At 36.8% G+C, this 27,219-nt stretch overlaps 1 protein-coding gene across 1 annotated transcript in view; it reads left to right on the forward strand.

Moving 5' to 3' along the window:
* Positions 1 to 4,089: 4,089 nt before the first annotated feature.
* Positions 4,090 to 27,219, forward strand: part of NDFIP2 (Nedd4 family interacting protein 2) — a 61,592-nt gene continuing 38,462 nt past the window's right edge. Inside the window, exon 1 of the mRNA XM_008686666.2 lies at positions 4,090 to 4,422. Within this exon, the coding sequence (XP_008684888.2) occupies positions 4,105 to 4,422 (318 nt within the window). The 5' untranslated portion in view covers positions 4,090 to 4,104. The remainder of the gene's footprint in view (positions 4,423 to 27,219) is intronic.

Consider the following 27,219-nt stretch of genomic DNA (forward strand, 5'->3'; position numbering starts at 1 on the left):
CTTCCCTGAGGAAGAAGAAATTCTGCCTGTGGACAGCAGATCCTAGAACTCTTCTAGAGTTCAGTGACCTGTACTATGGATTTTGGAGGCCTAGTCAGCCCTCACAACAGTGTAAGCCAATGCCTTGCAATACATCTCTTAATATATATCTTCTGTTTGTTCTTTTTCTTGGGTTGAACCCTAATTGATAAAAAACATTAGCTGTGTTTTAAATTCTTCCAACACAGTGTATGAGACTAAAGAGAGGAAAAGGAAGTAGATACCTGATTGTCAAATTGCTCATTTAGATTTTCTCTCTAAAATTACAGAGCTGAACAGATGACAAGAATTTCAGAAACAGTTAAATAAGGAACACTATGTGAAGCCAAATTGAGGTCCAAGCCTCCAGACTGCTTCAAAGATCCATATACATGGTAACAGAGATTAAACGTTGGAGTAATAATTATGCTTATTTTCATTTACCAAAGTGGCAGTAATTTCTTGTATTTTCTAAAACCTAGTTTAGAATTTAGCGTACAAAAAATAACAGCTAGTGAATTTTTATTATGTAGAGATAGAAATCTTCAGAGAATGCAATTTTACCTCTTTTAATCATTCCCTAGGTAATTATGCAAAATCATACATATTCTACATGGAATTAACAATTAGGATCTATGGTCACACTAACCATCAGCAGCTACTTGAGGAGAAGTTCTATGTTGCATGTTCTATGTTGTATGTTCTACATTGTAGGGGAAGTGATAAGACACTAAAAATCACTGAAGTAGGGGAAATTTGTAGCATTTGCCTACCTGTAGCTTGGGCCTGTGTAGAAAGCCATCTGCAGGCAATGGCACATCTGTCCGCTGCTCTCTAATTGGTGGGGATATCAACAAACAGTCTTGGCACATGTATATGCATACCCAATTTGAACTGAGAAGAGACTATGGAGGGTGATAAGAAGTCAGTTTACCTCTGGTGGGAAGATCTCTGCTTTGGGGAAGGTAGGAGGGATTCCAGTGGGAAGTACGGCCCAGGAAAAGGGGTCCCTGTGACTCGATAGTATCACTCTACGGAACAACATCAAAGTCATTCTTAGTGGGAAGACATTACGTCCGCATGAGAAAATGTTAACAATGGAGGGTACTGGGAGCTATTCTGCAGGTGAAACGTCAATTATGTGAAAGGAACTTTGTAGTCCTTTCACAGAATTTTGATATTAACAATGTTTTATCACTTTACATTTTGTCACTTGTCTAGTTTGGGTTCTCCAGGAAGCAGATGCTGATATGAAGTTAGGAGTGCAAGACATTTATTAGGGAGTTCACACCTGTGGAAGGAAAAAGGATTGGGCAGGGAGACTCATTACAACATACTGCAGAGCTAACAAAGTCTCTGCCAGTGTAGCAGGGAGTTCTGAAGCAAAGATTGCCCCTTCAAAGGGTCAGTATCAGGCAAAAGTGGCTCAACCTGTACCACCACCGTCAATGACCAGATGCCATGCTAAAAATAACACCACGTCAGGTTGAAAACTGAAGGAAAGCCTGACATGGCTAACAGCTGGAGGTGGTTGGTTAATCACACTTCTTGCAACTGGTCAGAGTGCTTCTGGATGGGGAATCCTGGCAGTTTATCTCCACATCTGCCCCAGGACTGCAATGTGGCCCTCGTGAAATTATGGGTGGCTGTGTATTTTGGAGATGAAAATTGATTAGGCCAGAACAAGAGTTGTTAGTGAGTGCATTAAAATTCTAAAATTCCACTTGAAGTAGTTTATAAAGGTACACTACCACCAGTTCCTTAGGTAACTAGAGTTGTCACCACGGAAAAGTTAGGGATTGAATATATAGGATGTTGCTTAAAGCCTCTAAAATAATAAGAATATTGTTATTCCCATTTCATCCCAAATAAGTTGCTCTTAGTGAGACAACTCAGGGCCTCCACTTGTGGTGGCCTATTACAGGTCACAGTGGCTTAGTTGTGAAATGGACAAAAGGAGCTCAGTGTGGCTCTTTTGGGGATGATGAGAAAGAATCATTTATTTCATATGGATCAAGAAGGTGGATTTAAAGCAGTCAGATTGGCTCTGCATCACTATTTTTTTTTTTTTTTTAGGGTATATTATAGCACAGTGCTTAACATAGAGGAGACTGTGGAGTCTGTGACCACTTGCTAGTAATTTGGCTTTGGACAAGTTCCTGAACCTCTTGATGCCTTACTTACCTGATTTGTTAAACAGGGATTATAGTCATGCCTACATCATGGAGATGTTGTGAGGATAAAATGATATAACACATGCACTCCCTGGCTTGGGAAGGGTTCAATATCCATTAGTTACTATATTTCTTTCCCCTCTTTCTCTTCCTCTTCTTCACTGGAAAAGTGCTTTCCCATTGAATTTTGTCATTTGCTCTCTAGATTAGCAAAATGTTTACAGAACTTGGGAGGAAGGTAAAATGAAAAGAATCTGTTACCCTAAGAGGATTCAGGATGTCTACTTTTGGTCAGGTCTTTTTTTTTTTTTTAAAGATTTTATTTATTTATGTGACAGAGAGATAGCCAGCAAGAGAGGGAACACCCCAGGGGAGTGGGAGAGGAAAAAGCAGGCTCCCAGTGGAGGAGCCCAATGTGGGACTCGATCCCAGAATGCCAGGATCATGACCTGAGCTGAAGGCAGGCAATTAACGACTGCACTACCCAGGTGCCCCTTGGTCAGGTCTTTAGCTTTCACCATTATGTTCTCAGTTCTCAGTACTGTTCTGGGTGCGTTAGGTGTAAAAAATGGCCTCTGCCCTGAGCAGTAGTGTATTTGAGAAACAACCAATGGACATATAAATGATTAATGAAAACACAAGCACATATAAAATTAAGTTCTAAAGGAATAGTATAGACCATAAGTGATGTAGGAATCTAATTTCATTTTGCTGACACTCTGTTGTTTTGACCATGAAAGATGATACCATTTGGGGTGAAATTGTGAGGGTGACCTCTTGTACAATAATACAATAAAATGTCCTATTTCATCGTCTTCTAATCTAAAATATATGAACTTAGATCAAAAGAAAAGTTTAAAGACATTTAAGTATGATGTTATTGCCTCTTTTTACTGTTAGCCTCTTCATGCTCTCTACCACTAGATGTGTCAGGACGGTAAAAATAGTAAGAACTGGTCGATGCTTTGAATAAAATTGTAGAGAAGGTTTAACTTTTTTTGATGATGATCTCAATGAGTTCTGTCTTTATTGTAGTTTTGCTATTTTAACTAGCTGATCAGGCTCATTCAGTGGCCTTTTTCATTCCAGGAATCTCCTTTGGAGATTCAGGAAGGGAGTAAACTAAAAGAGATAGCTGGGCCAGATTATGTGGGATCATAGTTTTCAGGGCATAGAAAGCAGGTCTTTGGGTTAAAAGGTACTTTACTTTGTCCCATCATACTTTTTTACTCCCTAGAAAAACACGTTTTGTGGCCTTTGGGAGATACTCACACATAGTAGGTTACGTGTGGTTAACCTGACACTGGGATAGTTTTACAATGTCTCACACAAAGTGATTTCTTACTGTTAAATCCTTCGGAACCATTGGAGTATGATGACAAAACAGTCCTATTTTATTTCATTATTTTCTTGTATCCTTCCAGTAACCTAGGGATCACTAGAGGCCTCCTTCCTTGGCGAGATATTAGAGTATTGTTGAAGAGTCCCTGTTAGATTCTTAAATCTCATACTACCAAGAGGGCGACAACACAATATTTAAAAAGATCTCCCTTACCTTACTAATGATTTTGAATGCGCTATAGTTATAGCAACGTCCTAGACGGATCTCCCTGCATTGTCCTATGCTGGGTGAGTAATAAGAGGACGTGTTGGGTAAATGGGTGACCCGTTCTCAGGGGTTCTAGGTATGCGTTCCCTTTCTCCTCGACTCTGGTCTCTGCGTGGTGCGACTGTGTACCCGCCTGTGCTTGCGCGAAACCCGTCCAATAGAAAAGACCTATCAAGAACGGTGATTTTTTTTTTTCCGTTCCCTTTGCCACCGCCCACTCCCGACAACCTAGACAGTTCCCCGGACTTGTCTTACTTTTCCATCTCCTCCCACCCAGCCCAACCCCCCAGCTTCGCGACGCGAATGGGACGCCTGAGGACCCAACGAGCATGCGCAACCATTCCGAGCATGCTCAGTAGCGCGCGAGGTGCTCCGGGGCTTCTCAGCGCGGTGGCCGACGCGGAGGTTTCCGCGGCTGCTGCGGGAGCGACAGGAAGTGAAGCGGCCCGGCCGGGCGACCGCGGCGGCAGAAACAGAGGCGGAAGGGGCGCTGCGGCAACGACGTCGGCGACGGGGGTGGACGAGGGGGCCGAGCACCGAGAGGACTCGCCGGCTCGGAAGCCGGATCCCGAGCCGGGCAGGATGGATCATCACCAGCCAGGGACTGGCCGCTACCAGGTGGTGAGTTCCTGCGCCCCCGCCCCGGCCTCCTGCGCGGCCAGGGACCCCAGACTGCCTCCCTCTGTGGACCAGGGAGTCTCCTTCTTTCGGGCAAAAAACTGCCTAATTTTTTTTTTTTCTTTTACACCTCTCCTTGTGGAGCTTACCTCTGACTCCTTCAAGACCCTTTCCTCTCGACCCAAGGCTCCTCCTACCTCCCCATCCCTCACCCGCACCCTATATCCCGCTGTAGGGACACCCTTGGTCCCCCCTTCCTAAAACTAATATTTATTTTACTTCTCACTTTGTCGATCATTTCCTTATTCCCTGACCCAGTCACTTCTGAGACATTTCCAGTGGATTGTCTGCTGGAAATGGTGTTGAGTTCACATACCTGCTGGGAAGATGATCGCCGTCATAAATGGAGGGTGGGGGGAGATGTAAGCACGATGTAGGGTGGGATGTGGATTCGGTGAAAAATGTGGGTTGAAAAATTGTGCAACTATAGAGAACGGTGGTGCTGATCTTGTGTCTCAGCTCTAGTTAACCTTGTCATTTTGTCCTTTTCCATTTTGTTAGTATTAAAAGTGACTATTCTTTTTTCCTATTCCGACTTTTTGGGGTGGGGGGGTAGGAGAGGAAACAAGTTTTACTAGAACAAAAATGCAAATCTTGTTTGACTTATTTTTCATTAAATAGAGGGTTTTCCAGTTCAACCACACAAGCCTTTGTATGTTAAAATGAGTGAAAAGTGGACCTCTCTTTTCAGTGTCAATTTTTCTAACGTAGTTCTTCCTGTAGTATTAATTAATGGTCCTGGCATTGGAGGTTTCTATTGTAAACCCTCTTTAAAAAATGGACTCAGCAATAGTTGACTCTTTTGTTGTAACTAGGTAGCATGTTACAATATAAACTTTCAGACGGTAATTAAGTTAAACCTTTTTACTAAGGAAGAGGAGGAAAACGTTAATATGTAGCATTGATGGTGCAGCTAATAGTACTGTTTGTGAAATTTTACAAATGTAGATGTAGTGAAGTAGATTTCACCTTGCAAATATGTATTTGCACACAAGAGCCTTAGTTATGAAGAATTTCTGTTAATAATTGCATTTTGACAAATATGAAGGCTACTGAAAGATGTAATCCCAATGTATGCAACTTTGCATTTTTCTAAGATAAAAGCTCATGATGCTTTCATTTCATCTGCTTTACATCCTGTAAATCTTAAAATGACCTATGTTGAATTTTGTGAAAATTTGTCCGTATTTTCAGAATGGTTTGGAAAATATTGCTGCCAGTATAGGAGACATTTTTCAAATTGTAAGTGTATACACTTTTGGTAGTTTATATTTTATTTTTAAAGGCATTCTGATTTGTTGCAGATGTTAGCTAAAATAAAATTCAGTAGTTAATATTGGATAGTATTTCCAGTGTCTTTTTTCTAATCTCTTTTCTTTCTTCTTACAGTTTGTTTCCTTAATGGCATTAGCTGATTTAAATTCTTTCTCTTTGGGGATTTTGCTTATCAGAATCAACTATGTTCTCATTCACAAATCACTACTCAAAACATTTTTAACTGATATAGCTGTGCCTTAAAATAATTTGTTATATTGTCACATTTGCTTTCAGTAGTTATGACTAGTTAAGGCTTGACTTAATTATTACTTAAAAAAAATTCCTAACACCAATATTTTGAAATTTACTCTCCCAGTTTTAAGATTTTTTTTCCTTTTCTTTACAACTTTTTTCACAACAAGTGGACAATATCATATTTTATTGCGTTTTTTCCCCCGCAACTGGAGATGTGTCCTACGTAGACTTTGAAATAGACTTTGAGAGGAAGCATTCCTTCAGAGCCGAGGTCCAAAATTTGTTCTTTTAAAGTTACTGTTCACTCTAAGTAGGTATGATATCAGTGTGTTTTCTTTGTAAGGTAAAGTGTTTGAGAATCTTAGCATAGTTTAAATTTGGATTGTAATTCCTGTTGCTTTGTAATTAGTTATTTCATTTGTCTACTATAACTCTTGGTTTTGTTGAGAATGGCCTGATGAATGACTATATCTAGTTATTCCAAAGAAGCAGGTGAATTGGTGTCTAGCAGATTATTTGGCTAGGGACAAATCTGCAGTTCTGGTTTATATGATGAACACGACTGCTCTGTGGCTGTCTTTAGCTCAGTTTTGTTGAAAACTCTGGAACGATTAATAGATCATTGAGCAGTAAACAGTTTCAGTTGTTGAATGTTAAGATATGACTAAGTAGGTGACAGGCAAATATACATATAGTTAGGGGTGAAATACTATGTAATGTTAATTTATCACTTATTGATGGAGTTAAAATTTAGCTTTCCGTATTGGAGAGCTGGCAGTGATGCACAGAACCATCAGAATGACTCACTACCATTAACCAATGCACAGGTTTTATGTGGAACTGGTTTTTCTGTGGTCTTTTCTTCCCTTCCATTGTTATGGGGGTCTGAATTTTGTTAAGTAAAGCAGTAGGTAACAATGTAGAGCTACAAAAAGCCTTAATTATTATCCTTCTAATTTCAGAAAAAGCTAGGTATGCTACATAGTTTCCTTGTGTTATGGGGAATTAAGTCTTGTTTGGTAGAAAATGAGCAATGTTGCCAAAGTATGTAGTAGTTGATTTGGCTTGAAGCTCTTAGGCCACATTCTAACTTTGATGTTCTCTCTTTTAAAGGATTATGTACCTGAACCAAGCTGACTACTAAGGTTTCAAAGATAATTCTGAATACAAGTAAAGTTGACACTGTTGATTGTAGCAGTAGTTTCCCAGTTTTCCAGAATGATGATAATAGATGGTCTTAGAAGATTTATGACTTATATTAGCATGCTAAAACATATTTGCATATTAAAATCATGAGAAATTCTGCAGTAGAGATAATGGTTTGGATTTGTTTGACCTAGCTCTTCCTAAAATTTGATCCTAGAATTTTGGAGAAAATTTTAAGATGATATTAACATTTCCAAAATGTTAGTTTTTCTGTGAACAATGACGTATTCATACTGCAGAGCTCTAAGTACTTTGGTCTTATATCTGGAGAATTAGAGTTGTCCTTGATAAATCAGCTGGAAAGGAGATCGACTATTGATGGTTAACAAAACAAAACAAAGTGCATTTTAAAGTCATCTGGGCTTATATTTAGGTTGTGCTGTTTACAGTTTGTGAGCCCTTAGCTTATTTACTTACCATTTTGAAGCTTCAGTTTCTTCATATTAGTACCTACCTCATGAGGATTATTATGAGAATTATATGTTGTAATATACGTAAAACATGTAATATGGAGGCCGTTATATGAACAATAATATAATATTATGAATAACTTAAGGTGTACAAACTATAAAGTATTATATATATTTCAGTTTTTGTGACCACTTTTGTGTCTCTTTTATATAGCAACATGAATATCAACTAGTTCTTTGTTGTTCATGTCAAGTACTGTGAAAAGTCTTACAATTTGATTTTACCATATTTATAGGCGAATAAGTTAGTTTTATTAATGTTTAATTGTTGCTAGCAGAAAACAGGAGACTCCCAGATCAGAAACACTAGCATTGTTACTCATAGCAAGCTGCTTGAACGTCAGCATATTTGTGTAGGTTTTCCTTACACCCAGGTCCTATGAAGGTAAAGAGTCTAGAGGGATGCATGTAGTGGATCACAATGGAGGAACTCAGGACCAATGCTCCAACACCTTTTTAGCAAGCAGCAAACATTGTAGGGAGCAACAAACAAGGTAGTTCACCTCTCCCTCAAGTATAGCTATGTGCTGTGGTAACCTTGACCTTCTTTGTTGCCTAGGTGACTAATTACAAGAATCCACTCAATATCAGGAAGTAGATAAGTTTTGCAGACTTTCACACTCAGCAAGAATATGTAGGGACAGTCAGGCCCATGGCAGACTGCCTTACTCAATAGTACATGTTCTGGATGAGATAATAGATGGGGATTTTTAGGTGTGGTCATTTACTTTTGCTTTCCATGTTAAAGAAATATTGCAGTCTTTTATGTTGCTCTCTAGTTTTTGCCTTCTTGGCCCACCTATGTTTCTTTGATCCTCACTTGTTTGTTTCCTTTGAATTTATCAGTATTCTTTATCTGGTTTATATTCTTAACCACACCACTTTTACATCATCAGAGTTGCCCATTGCTTAATCTAATAGGTATTTTTCTGTGTTCATCTTGCTTGATTTCTGTTACATTGACCCTGGGAACTTACTTTCTTCTTGAAACTCCTTATTCCTGATAGGAAGAAGCTTTCTACTCTTCTCTGACTTCTCTTTGTGAACTCATTTTGTACTTACTACTTAAATGTTAATACTTTCTATGACACTGACTATTGTAATAGCCCACTTACTGCTTTTTTCCTTCATCTGACTCTCCTTCAGTGTGTCTTTTGCACTGTGTGAGTCATATTTGTAGAGCATACATTTGATTTTCATTACTTTGTTTAAAAATCTTCAGCGGTCTATTGTTGAATTCCCTCTCTCCCACATTTAATATTAAAACTTTCAAGTACATATATAGAAATGTTGAAAAAATTATACAGTTAAACCCCCATACCATATGCCAATTGTAGGGTCTACAGTGGCCAAAAATTTGTTATATCTGTGTTGTACACCTGTCAATCCATCTTTTTTTTTTTTTTTTTTTGGCTGCTTTCGAAGTTGGAGATACAAGTGTAACTCACTGTAAACCACATGCTTATCGTTAGCCTAGAGTTCAGTCTTTCTTCATGGTTCTCTTTCTTTGGGGTAAAATTGACATATGGTGAAATGCACAAATCTTATGTGGCTTATTTGATGAGTCTTGACAAATGCAGAGACTTGTGTAACTCAAATCACTTTCAAAATATAGAACAGGGATCAGCAAACTATGTTTCAACTACTCTTTTTGTAAAGTTTTATTGTAACACAGCCATGCCCATTCATTTACAATGGCAGAATTGAATATTTGAAGCAGGGCTCACAAGTACTAAAATATTAACTATCCTGCCATTTACGGAAAACATTTACCAACCCCCTGATGTAAAACTTTATTATCACCCTATAAAGTTCCCTTGTGATTCTTCCCTGTTGATTCCTATCCTCTGGTTGATCACTATTCCGTTGTTGTTGTTGTTGTTGTTGTTGTTGACTTAAATTAGTTTTGCTTATTCCAGAATTATACAGCATATGGTCAGCAAAACTTCTTTCACTCTGCATGAAGTTTTGGAGATTGATCCATGTTATTGTGTATATATCATCCTTTTTATGGCTGAATAGTATTTCATCGTATAAATTGAATGAATACACTACAGTTTATTCATCCATTGCTCTGTGGATGGACATTTGGATTGTTTCCAGTTTTTGGCTATTATGGATAAAGCTGGTAGGAATATTTTTGTATGAAGCTTTTTATAAACATATATTTTCATTTGTCTTGGGTGGAATTCCTGGGTAGATAGGATAGGTGTATGTTTACTTTCATAAGAAACCACCAGACTTTTTTCCAAGTTGTACCATTTTACACTTCTACCAACAATGTATGAAATTTTGGTTGCTGCACCAACTTGCCAAATTTTGGTGGTGTTGTCGGTCTTTTTAATTTTAGCCATTCTGGTGGGCTTATTGGAATTTTGAAATCTTAATTTCTGTTTTTAACATACAAGTTCCTTGAATAGACCTTTCCATACCTGTAGAGCACAGTATCTTAGCAGTTCCTCCTCTCAATTTTTATGCACTAACTGCTCTTGTCTATCAGGACCTACTCATTATTAGTTCTTCAGCCATGATGTATTCTCTCTTCTTTGATTTTACATATGTTTATTTCTCATCTGCAGTTCTGTACCACACCCCTCTAGCTTGTTTACCTGTTCTTAAATGTAAAAACTCCTACAGAACTATGATTGGAAGAGGGAGAGAGAGCGAGTTACTTGTATCTCATCTGTGTCAAGGTGGAGAAAAGTTGAAAATCACAGTATTAGAGAAGTTGTTACACTGAATTATGTTTTTGTGTGTCTTTCTACCTTCTGGACCTGGTGTATTTCAGAGGTGTTTCAGGGTTCAGGGTTCTTGTGAATGTCTTGATTTTTATTTCAACTTTAAAATAGGTTTGAAACTTATAAAAACTGTAGTTGAGGAAATTCACACTTGAATGTGTTTTATACCAAGTTTCCACAGCTTGAAGACTAGTATTATGTTATTGTGTGTTGTCAGATTAATTTGTGTTTGAACACAGCCCATATTAAAATTTCTCTGGCTATTTCTGTACTTGTAGTGATATTAACTGTGTGTCATTGATTTGATTGATTGAGAGCAGCTCACTTTTTTTTTTTTAAATTATACAAATGAATAAGAAACAAAAAGTGTTGGTGAGAATGTGGAGAAATAGAAACCCTTGAGCAATGTTGGTTGTAATGCTAACTGGTGCAGCCACTGTGGAAAGCAGTATGGAGGTTCCTCAGAAAGTTAAAAATAGAACTACTCTACGATTCAGTAATTGCACTACCGGGTATTTACCCCCAAAATACAAGAACACTAATTTAGAGAGATACATGCACCCCTATGCTTATTGCAGCATTATTTATAATAGCCAAATTATGGAAGCAGCTCAAGTGTCCATCCATAGATAAATGGATACAGAAGATGTGGGGTGGGTGGGTGTGTGCCTGTGCGTGTATATGTGCACACGCATGCGCGCTTGTATGTATGTGTGTATATATATATATATATATATACACACACACACATATATGTAAAATGGAACATTAGTCATAAAAAGAATGAAATATTACTATTTGTAATAACATGGATGGAACTAGAGAATATAATGCTAAGCCAGATAAGTCAGAGAAAGATAAATATCGTGTGATTTCACACTCAAATGTGGAATTTAAGAAACAAAAAAGAGAGACAAATCAAGAAGCCGATTCTTAACTATAGAGAACAAACTGATAGTTAACCAGAAGGGAAGTGGGGGGGGGGGGTGGGTGAAATGGGTGAAGGGAATTAAGAGTACACATATCATAACGAGCACTGAGTAATGTATAGAATTGTTGAATCACTGCATTGTATACCACCTGAAAGTAATATAACACTGTATGTTAACTATGCAGGAATTTAAATAAAAAGCTTTAAAAAACTTAATTAAAAATGTACAGATGAGTATACTACATTAGCACGCCTAACTGATGCTGAATCAAATGCTAGCCATCGCTTAGGCATATTTAAGCAGTACAGGATCTAGTAAAGGTAAAAGATTTGTGCAGTAACAAGTGTGTTGGAATTATGTCATGAAAATACCACATTATAGTTTATATGATTGTTTTATGTTTTGAGTGCCTCTTGTCAGATTTATGCTTAAGTAAAGTATGGGAACAGTTTTTGGATATCATTGTTAACTATGAAACAGAGGTCCTGAAACTCATTTATTCAATATACAGTAATTTATGAGGTATCTCTGCCAAATTCTGTTTTAGGTGCTGGACAAGACAATAACTAAATGTCGTATGGCTCATACTTTGGTGGAGGAGGGGGTGCAGATAAATAAGTAAGCATAATTTCAGATAGTACTAGGTAGTTTTTTAAAAAAATGAAACAGATTGTGGAATAAATAATATATTTTATCAATACTAAAATAGCAATAATAGAATAGTAATGACTTTGCATTATGTCAGGAATATGCTGAGAACTCTGCCAAGTGCTTTACACATATGAGCACATTTAATCCTTAGACCACTTCTGTGAAATAGATAATATCTTGATCCTCACTTTGCAGGTGAGAAAAAATGAAACATAAAGAGGTTAGATAATAGGCTTAGCTGTGATGGATGGATCTGGTATTCAGATTTTGTTGTTTAGTTTTATAGTTTTGTAACAGACTACTCCATATGTAAGCATTTATTATGTTTCAAGATTCTGTGGGTTGGCTCTGATCAATAAAGAGGTTCTTCTGCTCCATGTGATGATAGCTGGGGCTGCAGCTGTTTGGGGGCTTGATTGGGTTGGAATGTCCAAGATAACTCATTCACTTGTCTAGCAGTTGATGCTGACTATTAATTGGGAGCTCAACTGACAGTGTTGACTGGATCATTTCAGTTCTCCTCTGTGTTAAAGTTTAAAGCAGTCGTAGGTTCAGCCTTATTCAAAGGGAGAGGAAATAAACTCCATCTCTCAGTGAAGAAGAGGCATGTATGTACATGCAGTCAGAAATTGGTGGTGACCATCTTTGGAGATGTAACACCAGTTGGTTTGACCCCTCAGTTGATTGGAATCAGGGTAATCAGAGAACTTCAAGTCATCCATTCTGAAGGGCATGACAGTCAGGGTGAGGCTTGATTGAACTGTTCTAGTTGATGAATATTTCAAGTGTGATAGTGGCCTATGGTGGAAATTAGTTTGTTGGTTTAAGAATATGAAGAAAACTTTGTTGCTAGAGCAAGATGAAGGGGGTTGGCTCAGGGTGAAATGGGACAAACCATAGAAATTTTATGAATTTGATAGAAGAATGGAACTTTCATTTATAAGTTTGGTTTATAATTTTTGCTTTATGAAAGCAGTGAAGTCTAGCTGTATAATATGCAGGTCCCAGTGCCAAATGAAAATATAGGGTCCCGGCCTGGGGCAGGGAAGCCCATCTCCCCTTCCTATAGGTTTACTGTCTCAACCCACAGCAGATGGACAACTCTCAAGGGATTGCATCCTCCATGCCAGGACTTGCTCCATACCTGAATCAGCCACAGGAGGAGACCTTGCTGGTTTGCCTGTGAATGTGTCATGGTGATGCCAGCCTGGGATGGGGTGGCCGATGCCTTGTTACATCCCTAACTATGGGGCAAGGGTAGGGAGGTCAGGCAGAGACAGAGGGTTCAGCTGACTGAGAATCCTTCCTGGGGAGGCAGACTTCTTATGGCTTCTTATGAGCCCTGGCACAAGCTCTGTTGTCCTATTGGGGTTTACTTATAAAACTCAGATTCAGAGATAAAATTTCTGAAAATTTTAAGATGGTGACTATAGAGCATTAAACACCAAGTATGGGGACTTCCTGAGGCAGGGTTCTTAGTGACTACACTGGTCATGTGCTCATGAAGATGTCCCTGAAAGTGGTCTTACTGTGGGGGTGGTGGTGGTGGTGGTGATGGGGATGATGATGGGGATGGGGATGGGGATGGGGATGGTGGTGATGATGATCTAGAACAAATTCTTCAGTAAAGGGCTGGATAGTAAATGTTTAGGCTTCGCAGGCCATGTGGTCTGTGTCATAACTTCTCAAATCTGCTGTTGTAGTGCAAAAAAGTATTCGTACTTAATAGGTAAACAAATTAATGTGGCTCAAAAACAGTGGGCTAGATTTGGCTTGCTGGCTGTAATTTTCCCACCCCTGATATGGATGTTATGGGAATGTACCTCAAACAGTCCTGAAGCTTGGGCCTGTTGCCAGATGCTTCTGACGAATTTTTTATTTCACCCAGGCTAGAAACAAACCTTTAGGAATGTGGTAAGGTTGTTTTGCATCACTTACATCTACCTGGTAATCAGTCAGCCACCTCACCTAGTCTGTCACTAGAATTGGGGTAGAGATGAATGGGGTGGAATGGAGTATAAATTTTTTCTGTGAGAATGACAAAGACAAGCTTCTCATGTCTAGTAGAATCTTCGTTCTGTTGAAGTGGTCACCTCATTGAGGCCATTCTTGGCCATCTTACTTAAAATAACTATACCCTCTTCACAGTACTCCCAACCCCACTCTCTGTTTCATTTTTTTTTTTTCTGTAGTACTGATCACCAACTCATATTCTAAATATTTTGTGTTTTTAATTCTTACCTTCTCCCTTCACCCCAGGTGTAAACTTAACAAGTACAGGGATTTTCGTTTGTTTAGTTCACTGATGTATCTTTTAGTACCTGGCATGTGGTAGGCATTTAGGGAGTATTTGTTAAAAGTGAATGAATGAATGAATGAATGAATGAATGTTGGCTAGCTCAAGAGCAGTTTTGTACACTCAATATCTTGCTTATTTTACTCTGTTTTTGTACGTGTTTCTTTCATTGCTGCCAAGACTTGGACTGTCTGATGGTAGTGGTTGTGTATCTGCATTACCTTCCAGTTTAATGTATATTGCTTAGCCTTTCTCTCTCTTTCTCTCTCTCTCTCTCTCTCTGTGTATCAGTGCCCCCTAGAGTTGTTCAGTAAGTAACCTGTGAAGTCATATGCAGCAGCTTAGTATCTTCATTAATTGTGGAGTTGTGGGTACTCCTTTGATTTTCGCATCTGTTTTATATTGATTACTTAGCCACTGTTTTCGTTCTATTCTTTCCTTAATGTCAGCCTACATTCTAAAACATTGTCTGATTGTATGTCTGTTAATAATATTTTAGAATGTCATGTCTTTTATGAATGTAGGCCTGTCTTAAGTTTGAATAACTATGGAATAGATTCTGCTGACATTTATTAAATGTAAATTTACTGACAAGATCCTTGTAATTAAAACTAGCCTACTTAGTATGTGATTATAAATCATCCTGTATCTGTTTTAATAACCACGTTGTTATGGTTTCTTCCAGAATTTGATTACTTAGCTGGAATTAAGGCGTGCATAAAATTCTTGTTAAAGACATGCCAAATGCAAGTTGGGAAATGCTGCAATGGCTTAATATTTACTATCAGATTATCTTAAAGGTTTGACTTGCTTAAAGATTTGTTTGAACATGAACAATTTAATATTTTCGAAGTTTAGGAATGTGCTGTTGTTTAGTTTGTCTATGATGTTTCTCCAGGATTACTTATTACATTATGTAAAGAATTGTGCTGTTTGGCATAGGCTTTGAGAATCAGGAACTAAACTGGAAGGTTTTACCTCTTTACTAATTTTGAGGTGCTTACAACTTGTAGACTTTAGATGTTGGGTTGAAGAAATCCAGTAGTGACAGTTTTTATAGAACATTTGTTCTCAGTTAAAGCTTTCATTTATCAACGTAACTTTTTGTGTGATTTCCCCAAAAGAGGAAGGGTTTTAAAATAAATCTTGACTCTTTAAGTTTTTGTTTGTAACCTTTAGAGAACAACATGAGCCTCTGCTCCCCGCCCCCCCCCTTGGTTTGTTGTTGCCCTGCACACAGCCAGATTTTGAACTATATTACTTTTGTTCTCTTGCCCTGCCCCTCTCTAACCACCACTCTAAACCATGCCTTCTGGTCTTTTGGCGTTTGAACATATTTCCGTTTTCTTTTCTCCCTCCTTCCTCCAGGATTAATTTGTTCTTTATTCAGATCTATTTAGATGTTCTTTCCTCCAGAAAATCTTCCTTCACCCTTTGTTCCCCCCCCTTCATTTCCTGCCCTTTACCACCAAGTTTTGTGTGTTCTTTAACACTGTGAACTTACCCCTATCATTTTTTTTTTCTTTAAAGATTTTATTTATTTATTTGACAGAGACAGCCAGTGAGAGAGGGAACACAAGCAGGGGAGTGGGAGAGGAAGAAGCAGGCTCCCAGCGGAGAAGCCTGATGTGGGGCTCGAACCCAGAACGCTGGTATCACGCCCTGAGCCAAAGGCAGCTACTTAACCACTGCGCTACCCAGGCGCCCCACCCCATCATTTTTTTTTTAAGATTTCATTTATTTGTTTGAGAGGGAGAGAGTACTAGCGGGGGAGGGGGAGGAGCAGAGGGAGAAGCAGACTCCCCACTGAGCAGGGAACCTGGATCTTGGGACTCTGGGATCATAACCTGAGCCAAAGGTAGACACTTAGCCGACTGAGCCACCCAGGCACCCTGCACTTAACCCTATCATAGTTCTTATTCCATGGTACGTATTTTGTAAACTCAGTGGGAAGTAGAGCTTAGATTTCTCTTGTTTATAATAGTATATAGCATAGTTCTGGGCCGAATATAGATGCATAGTACATACTTATTGAAGAAATAGATGAAAGTCTTTCTGAATGACTTCAAGTGTATGCATGAGGTTACTGGTATATTATCTTTTATTTATAAAGTGAACAGTTTTTCAGAGTTATGTTAAAACAACAATAACAATGTATTGCCTAGCCTATACAATGATATTCTTGATGTCCATAGTTAGGGTAGATATTTTCTTTTTAGAATAGTGCTGAGGGATCATTTAGATGAATTCTGCTGTTTTTACACAATTCCTCATTTGACTGATGGCTTGTATTTGCAAGATAGTTAACTATGGTTAGGTTATATGGTCTACTTATGGAAAGAAGGAAAATAAACTGTCTCTAGGTGTGTAAGTTAGTGATCATTTTCTTCAACCTCTCATTTTAGAGAAGATTGACTGAAGGAGGGTCTGGTCAAGGTTATGCAGCAAAGCTTAGAGGACAAATTTTACTTTATTACCGGCAAACATATCAGTTAAGTTAAAATGTTACATATTATATGTTATTATATATAATATAGTAATATTAATATAAAATAATGAGAAACACGAGTCTCCTTTTGTCCTCCAAGCCTTTCTCCTTGAAAGAAAACAATCTCTTTTAGCTGCTTTAACTCTGTTTTTAACATATATGTATATTCATTTGTTGATTTATTAATCTTACAGTTGACCCTTGGAAAACGTGAGGGTTAGGGGTGCTGCCTGCTTCCCCCACCCCCCGCCAGTCCAAAATCCGAGTATAACTTGACTCCCCCAAGACTTAGCCTACTGCTGACTAGAAGCCTTACTGATAACAAACTGTTGATTAACACATATTTTGTGTATGTATTAAGTAAGCTAGAGAAAAGGAAATCTTATTAAGAAAACTATAGTGCAAATACAGTTACAGTACTGTACGGTATCAGAAAGAAATCCACGTGTAAGTGAACCCACACAGTTCAAACCCATGTTGTTCAAGGGTCAGCTCTACCTTGTTTTCTTACATGTCCCCCTTTCCCCTCCCAGATCGTGATCTTCGTAGTCTCACCTCTGGGATTCAAATCTTGGCTCCTCACTTAAAGCACTGTAACCTTGGGCCAATTACTTCACCTCTCTATGCCATTGCTTCCTCATCTGTAAAGTAAGGATAGTACAGATATTGGACCTACTTTGTAGAGTTATTGTGAGGATTAAATGTATGAAAGGCACCTAATCTTTGGCTAAATCAGTAATTAGTATTTACATTTTATGACATGAAAATATTGTTCACTACTGTCAGGTTGTATAATTTCTATAACTTTTATAATTTTTAATGGAGTTGCCTAATTTTTATTTCTTTATTTTTCCTCTGTATCCTTGTTAATTCTTTGCATATTCTGTCGTGATTTTTCAAAATTTGTTTTTCAGCTATATTCTTTGTATGGTCAAAAATTATTTTTTCTTTATTTTGTTCTTTGAAGATGTACTTAGCCCTTCTCCTCCCATTTCCATCTGTACCGTTTGTTCTCTAGGCCTGGTGCAGAGCTATCATAATGAGACTTTTTTCTTCAACACTTTACTCTGTTGGATCCTCTATTTCTTGAATTCTAAGTCTTACTCTGATTTTGGTTTACTCTCTTATTTTAGGGGCACATGTTTTCTAGTAGGTTCCTAAGAAGAGATGCCTAGAGGTGAAATTCACTCAAAAATTTTGTTGTTGGTTTGTTTTCTGTTTACCCACTAAGATTCTTTCTCTGTCATTTTCATTGATTTCAAGGTAATTTTGCTTTACTTCCTGGAACATAGTTATAATAGCTGCTTTAAAATCCCTGTATGGGAACTATAATCTGAGTCATCTGGGAATTGGCATTTCTTGATTTTGCCTTTTCCCCAGAGAATTTTTTTATTTTCTAGTATTTTTTATTTCTAGAATTTTGGATTTTATCCTGGATCTTCTGAGTTTTGCTGTGGTCCTCTGGAGAATATAGATGTTTTGTTTTAGAGGCAGTCACGTCAGTTTTAGATTTTAAGTACCGTTTCACACTCTGTGTGGAGTGCATTTGAATTATATTCAAATATAATATTAATTCCTTAGGCCTTTACTAATCTATTTTGGGTCAGTCTTACACATTCGTGATTCCAGAGCTAGTGATTTCTCCTCACTTTCTGGCTGGTTGGGTGCCATTTCATGCTTCCCTTGCTAGAAATAGCAGGATTTCTATTGGGTTTTTGTAGCTCAAGTCATGGTGCTTTTCCACAACTGTGGTTCTGCCTCAGAGCCAAGCTGCAAAAAGAAAGGTGGGGGGTGGGGGGAATTTCTGCAGGTTGCTTCCTATTTTTTTTAATATTCAGATTGTTCAGACAGTTGGGTTGCTTTGTATGTTGTCCCAAGTTTATAGTTGTGGTCGGTGGGAAGCTTGGGCCGTAGAGGGCCTGTACTACCATGCTGGAACTAGATCCCGCTGTAGATTTTTGAGATTTTTGTGTTTCTACTTCCTACGTTAACTTTCTTCCTAATATTTTTGTTTTGTTTTTCTTTTACATTGGCGGTTTTCTCTAAATTTGGGTGCTTCTTCTCTGCCTATTTGTATTTTATAAGTTGTCTTTATGTGTTCTCGACTTATTAATTGGTGGTCTTCAGTTTTGTGTTAATTATTGGTTAACCAACCAAGAAATAATGAAGGTCAGTGTCTGCAATTTAGTTAGGAAGCTATGGCAGTAGTTGAGCTAAGAGAGAGTGGTGGCTTGGATTAGAGTCGTGGCATTGAAGGGAGGTAGACAGGTGAATTCAAAGATGTGTGTAGTGTGTGTGTGTGTGTACTCCAGTCAGCATTAGAAGTACTCATAAAGGTCATTTTGTGGCAGAGTAGATTACTACCTGTGATTTTTTTTTTATTGGAGGCATCTTGAAATAGAGCCTGAATTTGGAGACAGTACAACCTGTATTTGAATCTTGACTTTGCTTCTAACTAGGTGTGTCAATTCAGTTACTTAAAATTTGTTCCACCATACTCCTCATAGTCAATGATACTCACAGTGTTATGGTAGAGACTAAAGTTGATGATAAATGTAAAGAGCCTTTGTTTTGTTGTTTAAACCAACATTAGCGGGTTTTTACTATGTCAGGCATTATTCTAAGTACTTACCGGTGTTAATTTTTGTAATCCTTACAAAAACCCTATGAGTAAGTATTTCCTCTTTTAGATGATAAAACTGAAGCCTGGACAGGTTACAGAGTTGGTAAGTGCTGAAGCCTAGATTTGAATCTAGAAAAATTGATTCCAACCCTCATTATTTAAACCCAGTATGCTTCTTATTCTTAGCCCAATGCAGGTGATTGAGGATAGGCTCAGAACTATTTGTGCTAGTATTTTGTTTCATTTATCTGTATATAATATATGCCTACACAGTGCTTTTCATTGACCTAGTTAAAAGCAAAATTAGTGCATAATGAAATACTTTTAAGTCTTTATCAGTGTTTTAGTTATGCTAACTAAAGATTTTTCTTTAAAGCAAAATGGAGTCTTTCAGAAAGTAAAGCGTTTAGATTACTGGGTTTTTCCCCCCTCCAAAACCATTTGGTAAATTTGTTTTATAATGTGTGCTGAGGTTTGCTGACAATTGGAATTTGAGTATCATAGAGAACCACCTACTCAGTTTCTCTCTGGAAAGTAATTTTGCTCTGGTTTTTTTTTTTCTTGGGAAAGTACTTTTGCTCAAGTTATAACATGTTTTTGTCTTGTACATCTTTGCTTCTAGTGCAAATCAATATAGTCATGGAATTCATGTGTGTAAACTTTTATTAGAAAATGCCAGTCATGTCAAGTTGTGTGGGAAAACCTCAGTGTAATTGTTTGTATATTGACCAGTATTTAGAATTGTGACATTGTAGTGATCCTTGTAATATGAGGATATTATTGTTTATACAGAAATAAGGAAATATATGGGGTGAATCAGTATAGGAGTACATGATGGCTAACTTTTTTGAAAGGAACAGAGAGAGAACATGTGTGTGTTTGGCTTCTGATATTATGAATTTATTGAAATTATGTATTTATTTATTTATTTATTTATTTATTTTTAAATATTTTATTTATTTATTTGACAGAGAGACAGCCAGAGAGAGAGAGGGAACACAAGCAAGGGGAGTGGGAGAGGAAGAAGCAGGCTCCCAGCTGAAGAGCCAGACGTGGGGCTCAATTCCAGAACCCCAGGATCACGCCCTGAGCCGAAGGCAGACACTGAATGACTGAGCCACCCAGGCGCCCCTGAGATTATGTATTTAGATTGATCAGCCAACTTTTGAGGGTTTCCTTTGGCATATAGCACTGATGGATGAGTCCTTCAACTTTTGCCTGCAGTAGCATCTTGGCATTTGCTGTGCTTCCTGGATGAATCATTAACAGCTTGTCTCTGTAATTGATATTACTATACTTAGTTTTGCTTGAGGATTTTGTTTGTAGCTTCTCTGTGTTTATTGAGGGAAAATTGATGTTTCAGGCCTGGTCCTTGCTGGTCTTGGCTTTCTGACTTACCTGTGATAGAATATGCAGACTTTTATTTTCCTTTATTCCCTCTGTTGCAGCCCTCGTAATACTGTATCATGGCCTTGCCTCAGAGCTCCTAGTTGTTAGAAGCTACAAGTTCTAGGGGTTGATGGGTTGAGATTTATACACATTTCTTGCACCCAGTACAGTACCTAGAACATACTAGGCACTTAGTAAATGTTGATTGAGCAACTTTTGGGTAACTAACTACTGAATGGAAATTAATGATTCACAGAAAGAAGATGAGGCTCAAAACCCAGTCAGGATTATGCAGCTAGGAGGTGGTAGTTATCTTGACTATATACTCTGGCATCAGATTATCTTCTTTTCTAGTTTATTCATTTAACAACTACCCAGTCATCTAAGAGAATGTAAAATCAGAAAGACAGTACACCATGCTAATTTTTAAATGACAAATGAATGCTTGTAATAGTAACTTTAACACTATTATAGGGGGTTAGTTGCCTTATGCCCTTGCAAATGAAACTAAATCGTACCTATTACACACACTCCAGCTTCAATCCAGTCTATGTGTTAGAGGAAGTTTCCGCAGCTCTTGATTCAGTTTTAGCTAAGACTCTTTAAAGTTGGCAGAGTAAAATAAGGACCCCTACAAAAGAAACAAAATGAATAGTCAGAGGTAGGAGGAAAACCAGAGGGAAATAGTTCTCTGGAGGCTAAAGAAAAACCAATTAGAAGTACACTCAGTCGTGTTGAATGTATTAAAGATTTTCTTATAATGAGGACTGAAAAAAAAAAGACTTTTGGATTTAACAATTAGGATGTAGGTGTTCTTAGCAAGAGCTCTTTGAGTGAAAGCCAGTTGGTAATAGATTGGGAGGAAATGAGAATTAAAAGTGCACAGAATAAGAATAGATTCCTCTCTCTCACTCTGTCTCTCTTTTTTAGGATGTTTGTCACTGGAGGAAAGAAAGGAGAGATGGAAATAGTTCAAAAAGCACAAGGGGAAAAAAACCTTTTATTTTTAGCTGATGGCAGTTTTTCTCTGTTTAAGTATGACATGAATAGAATATACATGTGGGTAGAAAAAAAGATTAGTGGAGAAAGGAAGGAGAGACATAATTTAAAGCAAAAACGATCCTTTGAGACTCAGGATCTTCTCTGTACAGTTGTCTGGCATTTAGGAGCAAAGAGTATAAGTTAGGATGGATGCCATAATGCTAAATTTAGAGATGCAGGAGAGAGAAGTTGAAGGAATTTTTGCTTGAAAACCTGTTTTCCTCCGTGAAGTAGGAAGCAAAGATTTTGACCGAGAGCTCCAAGGTTGGAAGTGGGGAACAGGAGATTGGCAGAGCTAAAACACCTGCCATGGGGAGGACTAGTTCTGATGGCTCTGCTGGGATTAGAAACTAAATTTGTAATGGAACAATTGTGTAATTTGTTTTCCTCTCTCTACCAGGAGAATAGCAGTTAGACTCATTCCAAATTGGATCTCAATAGGGTAGATGTAGCAGAGGATATAGGAACTAGGAAATTGAGTGTAAGTATCAAATAAGTTTTTCACTTTATAATCCTGGCTTTGTATGATAGAAAGTGAAACCAGGTGATCGTGAATGGAGGCCCCAAAGAATAGATATAGTGGAAGTTAAGGGAGTGAGAAAGGTAAAGGCCAGGAGGTTCTGAGCAAGTACTAAGATGTAGAAATCTATCTTTTTTAGTAGAAGCGGAAATAGATGAATATCATCAGGTCAGAAAAGTAGTGAACTGAGGTAGTCTTTGGACCACTCAACTCTGAATATTATTACTTCCTGTTTTATAGTTGATGTGTTAAGTTGGCTTAGTGATCCTGTAATATAGTAGGATTTAGGGCAGGGGGATGATGTTGGGGCTAGAGAGCTGGCTTGTAAGTCTTACTGACTGGGGAATGATTTTTGACCCTTGTAACTAGTAATAACAAGTTATGAGTGGGTCTCACAAGCTGTACAGACAATTTGAATTTTAAGGGAGCCTCTTGATCTAGAATTGGTAATATCTAAGAAAACTTTCCTTGTCTTCTTGTTCCCAAATAAGGGGGACCTGTGGAAGGATTAACACTTCTGTTTGAGAGGTCTTTGAGGGATATAATGCCATCCAGGGAAAGTTGGATTTTGATTAAATGTAGAGAAATCATGTTGTAAAGTGACTGAAGGTGTAGAGGTTTTTCATGATCTACAGGATTTCTAATACTGGATTGGAAATTGTTAGAAGCTGGATTGTAGAGTTTAAGTTAATCTTTTGGTTTTTATATAATATATTCTGTTTTCTTATCAAATAGCATTTTGTTTTTTTAACTTTTAAAATAATTTTAGATTTACAGAAAAGTGTGGGAAAATATTGCAAAGAATTCCTGTATACCATTTACCCAGTTTCCTCAAATGTTGACATTTTATTATATTTACTTAGTGATATTCTCTTTATATGTATGTACACATACAAACATATACTACGTTTTTTTCTGAAACATTTGAAAGTAAATAACAGACATGCTATCCCTTTACATCTTAACATCTCAGTGTATATTTTCTAAAAACAGTCATTCTCTTATAAACTGTAGTGCAAATTATCGAAATCAGTAATAGTGGTATAATAATATAACCTGTAAACAAAGTTCACCAGTTTCCTGAAGATCTTTTAGAGCAAAAGAAAATACATTTTTTACAATATCAGAATTTAGTCCTTGATTAAATATTGTGCTTAGTTATTGTGTCTGTTAGTCTCTTTTAATCTGGAACGGTTCCTTAATCTTTTGAGTCTTTCATGACAGTGTTTCAGAAAGATTCACATTGGCTGTTTTGTGGTATACCCCACAAATGTCCATTTTTTTCAAATTATACTTTTCACCCATTGGCTTTAGAATTCATTGGTTATTATTGCCTGAAAAATAGTCATAACTATGGTGGTTGTCAAGTAGTGATTTCCTCATTCTGTCATTTCTGTTACATTTATTTAGAATTCTATAAGGAAACATTTTCCTTTCCTCCAATTTATTTATTCATTTATATCAGTATGGATTAACGGGATTCAATTTTTATTTTATTCTACTGGTTATAATTCGATGCTGTTATCATTTATTATGAGGCTCAGCTCATCCCAGGTTTGACCAGTGGGCGCCTCTTGCATCATTCTGTGTCCTGTGATATGTCCCCATCATGTTTGTACTTCCTACCATATAGCATCTAGATCATGTGAAGCATCTGATTTCTAGAGTTTGGTTTGGATTGAGGAAATACTGTTTACACTTACACATAGGGCTGTAGTGGAAGCAAACTGACCAACACAAAAGTTATTGTTGCAATAGCTTACTACTGCTGTACTGGATGCTTAATGAGCATTTTCTCGTGGAGTCGTTTGTGGAAAGTTTGCAGAGTCCTTTATCAACTGGGTTTTTGAATGAAACAGTTGGAACATTGGTGGCATATTGCTGACAATGTTAGTGTGCCATCCTTACAGTTGGAGTACTGAGGAATAGATAGTATTACCATGAAAACAGAATGCCTTTGTAGATTATGTAGATGAATATGTAATGTGATTAGCAAAGGCAAAAGGACACCATGAAGAAAACTGTTACAGATGGAGAAGAGACAAAGAAAAAGCCCTTATGAGTCATTTTGACCTTTAAAATGGATTTCATTAGAAAATCATCACACTAAGATGGATACATGTTGGTATTATTTAGTAGTGTTAACTGATTGATGGAAAATAACAAACATGATCATATCAGGGTTTATATACTCGACTTTCTTTTCTTGTAAAGATAATGGTTACAAAGGTTATTGAGTGAATGTAGAGTCTGTAGTGAGAATGTAGAGTCTGTAGTGATTTTTTTCTTTCAATATCATTGAGAAATTTTGCAGTGTCAGTTTTCTAACTTATAGAAACTTACTCCTTTAGGCATAGATGGAAATCTTTTTAACGTATCACATTGTGTCTTAAGAATAAAAAAGAATGTTTCTTACTTTCATCTCAGTGCTAGAGAACTTAGAAAAAATGAAAAAGTAAAAAACAAGCAAAAAATAAATTTGCAAGCACTCATGCTGCCCATTTTGTAAGCTGTCATTTTGAAACTTTTTTTATTTAAAAATAGAATGATGTATGATTTAGCACACACACAGTTTTGTTACTTAATACAATATCATGATCATTTCCTTATGTCATTAAGTATCCTTTTAAAAACACCATCTTAAATGGCTGCGTGGTGTTCCATTATATTGATACTGTGTGTTTATACTATTTTGGATGACTAGATTGTTTCCGGTTTTGCATTACCATAAAACTGTGATGACTAGCTTTATAAAGAATCCTGTTTTAAGTTTCTGATTATTTTGTTTGTGTGTAATCTTAAAATGTGTTTTTATAATGATCTTTTTAATTTTTATAAAAAGTGATATATACTTATTTTTTAAAATACAGGCAGTATAAGTACAAAGAAAGAAGCAATTTAGGGATCCATACCTTATCAACCAGGAATAACTTAGGTTAGCATTTGGTGAGCATAATTTCATTGGTGCTTATAGAAAGGAACAATGTTATAAAAACAGGATAATGCTATTTATGCTGTTTTAAAAAATGAAAACATGAAATATGATTTCGTTTGAAATTAATACCAAGGAAAAACATCTTAAAGAACTGATAAATTCTAGGTAAAGGTTTCTTTAACATAGAGCTATTAGGTTATGTAAGATTTCACTAAAATTAAGAAAAAATACAAAAACCAGTTAGAACTTGGGGTAATTTAAAAAATGGTATGTTTTGATTTTAGATATTAGAGAGTAAATCCCTGCTGTGATAGATGAGGTGAGTGATACTAATACTTTTTCTCATCTCTTTTCCCCATTTCCTTATTTTTATGTTGCGTATATTTTTACTTTTTTTCAGGGTGTATGTTTCCTTTCTGTTTGCCAGCAGCTATTTAGTCTTTAGCTCTATATTTAGCATTTAATATTAGTTCCATGTTTAAGAGGATTCAGTGCTAGCCACTATGTCTTTGCTTTTTCTTTGCTTTTTCTTTGATTCATTTTCTGATTGCCTGGTTTTCATTATGGAGTAATTTTTTTTTTCAAGGATTCATGGGTGTTTTAAGTACTTTATACCTGGAAGACGACTTTGCTAGCTCAACTTTTAAAAAAATGTAAACATTAAAATTATGAAACATTTCAAATATAAAGAAAAGTACGGAAAATAATATAAAAGATAGTTTTATATCCACTGTGGAGATAATGGCAAATGGGGATAATAGCATTTTGCCATATGCGTTCCAGGTTTTGAACATTTTTTCCTATGCTTTTTTTTAAAGAAAGATAATTTTAAAGCCTTACATTCATGCCTCGCCCTTCTTCCTTTAGATTTTGTGAAAATGTATTTATTACAGTATTTTGCTGTTCTATACTTTTCCAGCTTACTTGTTTTATTCATCTAGCACGTTTTAAAGATTGGTCTATGATGATTCATATAGATCTGATTTATCAATTTAAAATATTGAATTGTGTTATAAAATCATGGGATAATACTCATTTCCTACTGGCATACAGTTGTTTTCAGTATCTCACTATTACAACTAGTACTGCTGTGAGCATTCTTGTACATGTATCTTAATGTCCAAGTGTGAGAGTTTTCTAGTGTTGATGTCTGGTAGTAGAATTATTGCATCCTATACACGTTCAGCCTTTAGGAATTGCCAAATTGCTCTTCAAGGCAGTTGAGTGAATTTATACTCTTAGTAGTTTGAGTCCCAACTCCATCCTTCCTAACAGGTAGTTTTTGTTCTTAATTATTAGGAATATTTTCTTTTTTTTAATTAATAATTTATATTCTTTATGTAATACTGCTTTATTTCTTTTGTCCAATGAAGTTTGTTTTTCTAGAGTTTTCATTTCTACTAACTTTTATCAAAACATCACCCCCTTTATGACCTATTTTTGGTTTTGTACCTATATTCTTTTGTAGTAAATTATTTTTTGTTGAATAAAAATCCTCTGTATGACCATCTGTTACTGCTCTGTGCTCTAAGTCGCTGATGCTTCTTCTGTCAGTGTATGCAGAGTCTCAGGTAGTTTAACTCTAATTCAGTGACCTAGTGACCTTAGCTTTGCTAACTCATTGATTTTGTTGTGGGAGAGGTTAGCTGCTTGTAATTTTTGTGACTTTCTTGTTGGCTATCTTGTCTAGCTGTGGTAAGAAGGGCTGTCTCTTGTGTAGTTGTTATAAAGACTCGGGTGATGTGGGATTGGAATTTATTTCTTGTTTAGGATTTAAAATTCAGTGATTTTTTTTTTTTTTTTTGAAAACGGTTTGATTTAGTAAGCTTTTGGGCCAAACATTTGTTTATTGAGTTATGGTGAGTGCCCATAAAGTTGAATGATTAAATAAATATTTCAGGTTTCTACTATGTATAAAGCACTGAGGAAATTATAGAAA

Source organism: Ursus maritimus, unplaced genomic scaffold (assembly GCF_017311325.1).
Source record: "Ursus maritimus isolate PB19 unplaced genomic scaffold, ASM1731132v1 scaffold_10, whole genome shotgun sequence".
NCBI classification, from domain to species: Eukaryota; Metazoa; Chordata; class Mammalia; order Carnivora; family Ursidae; genus Ursus; species Ursus maritimus.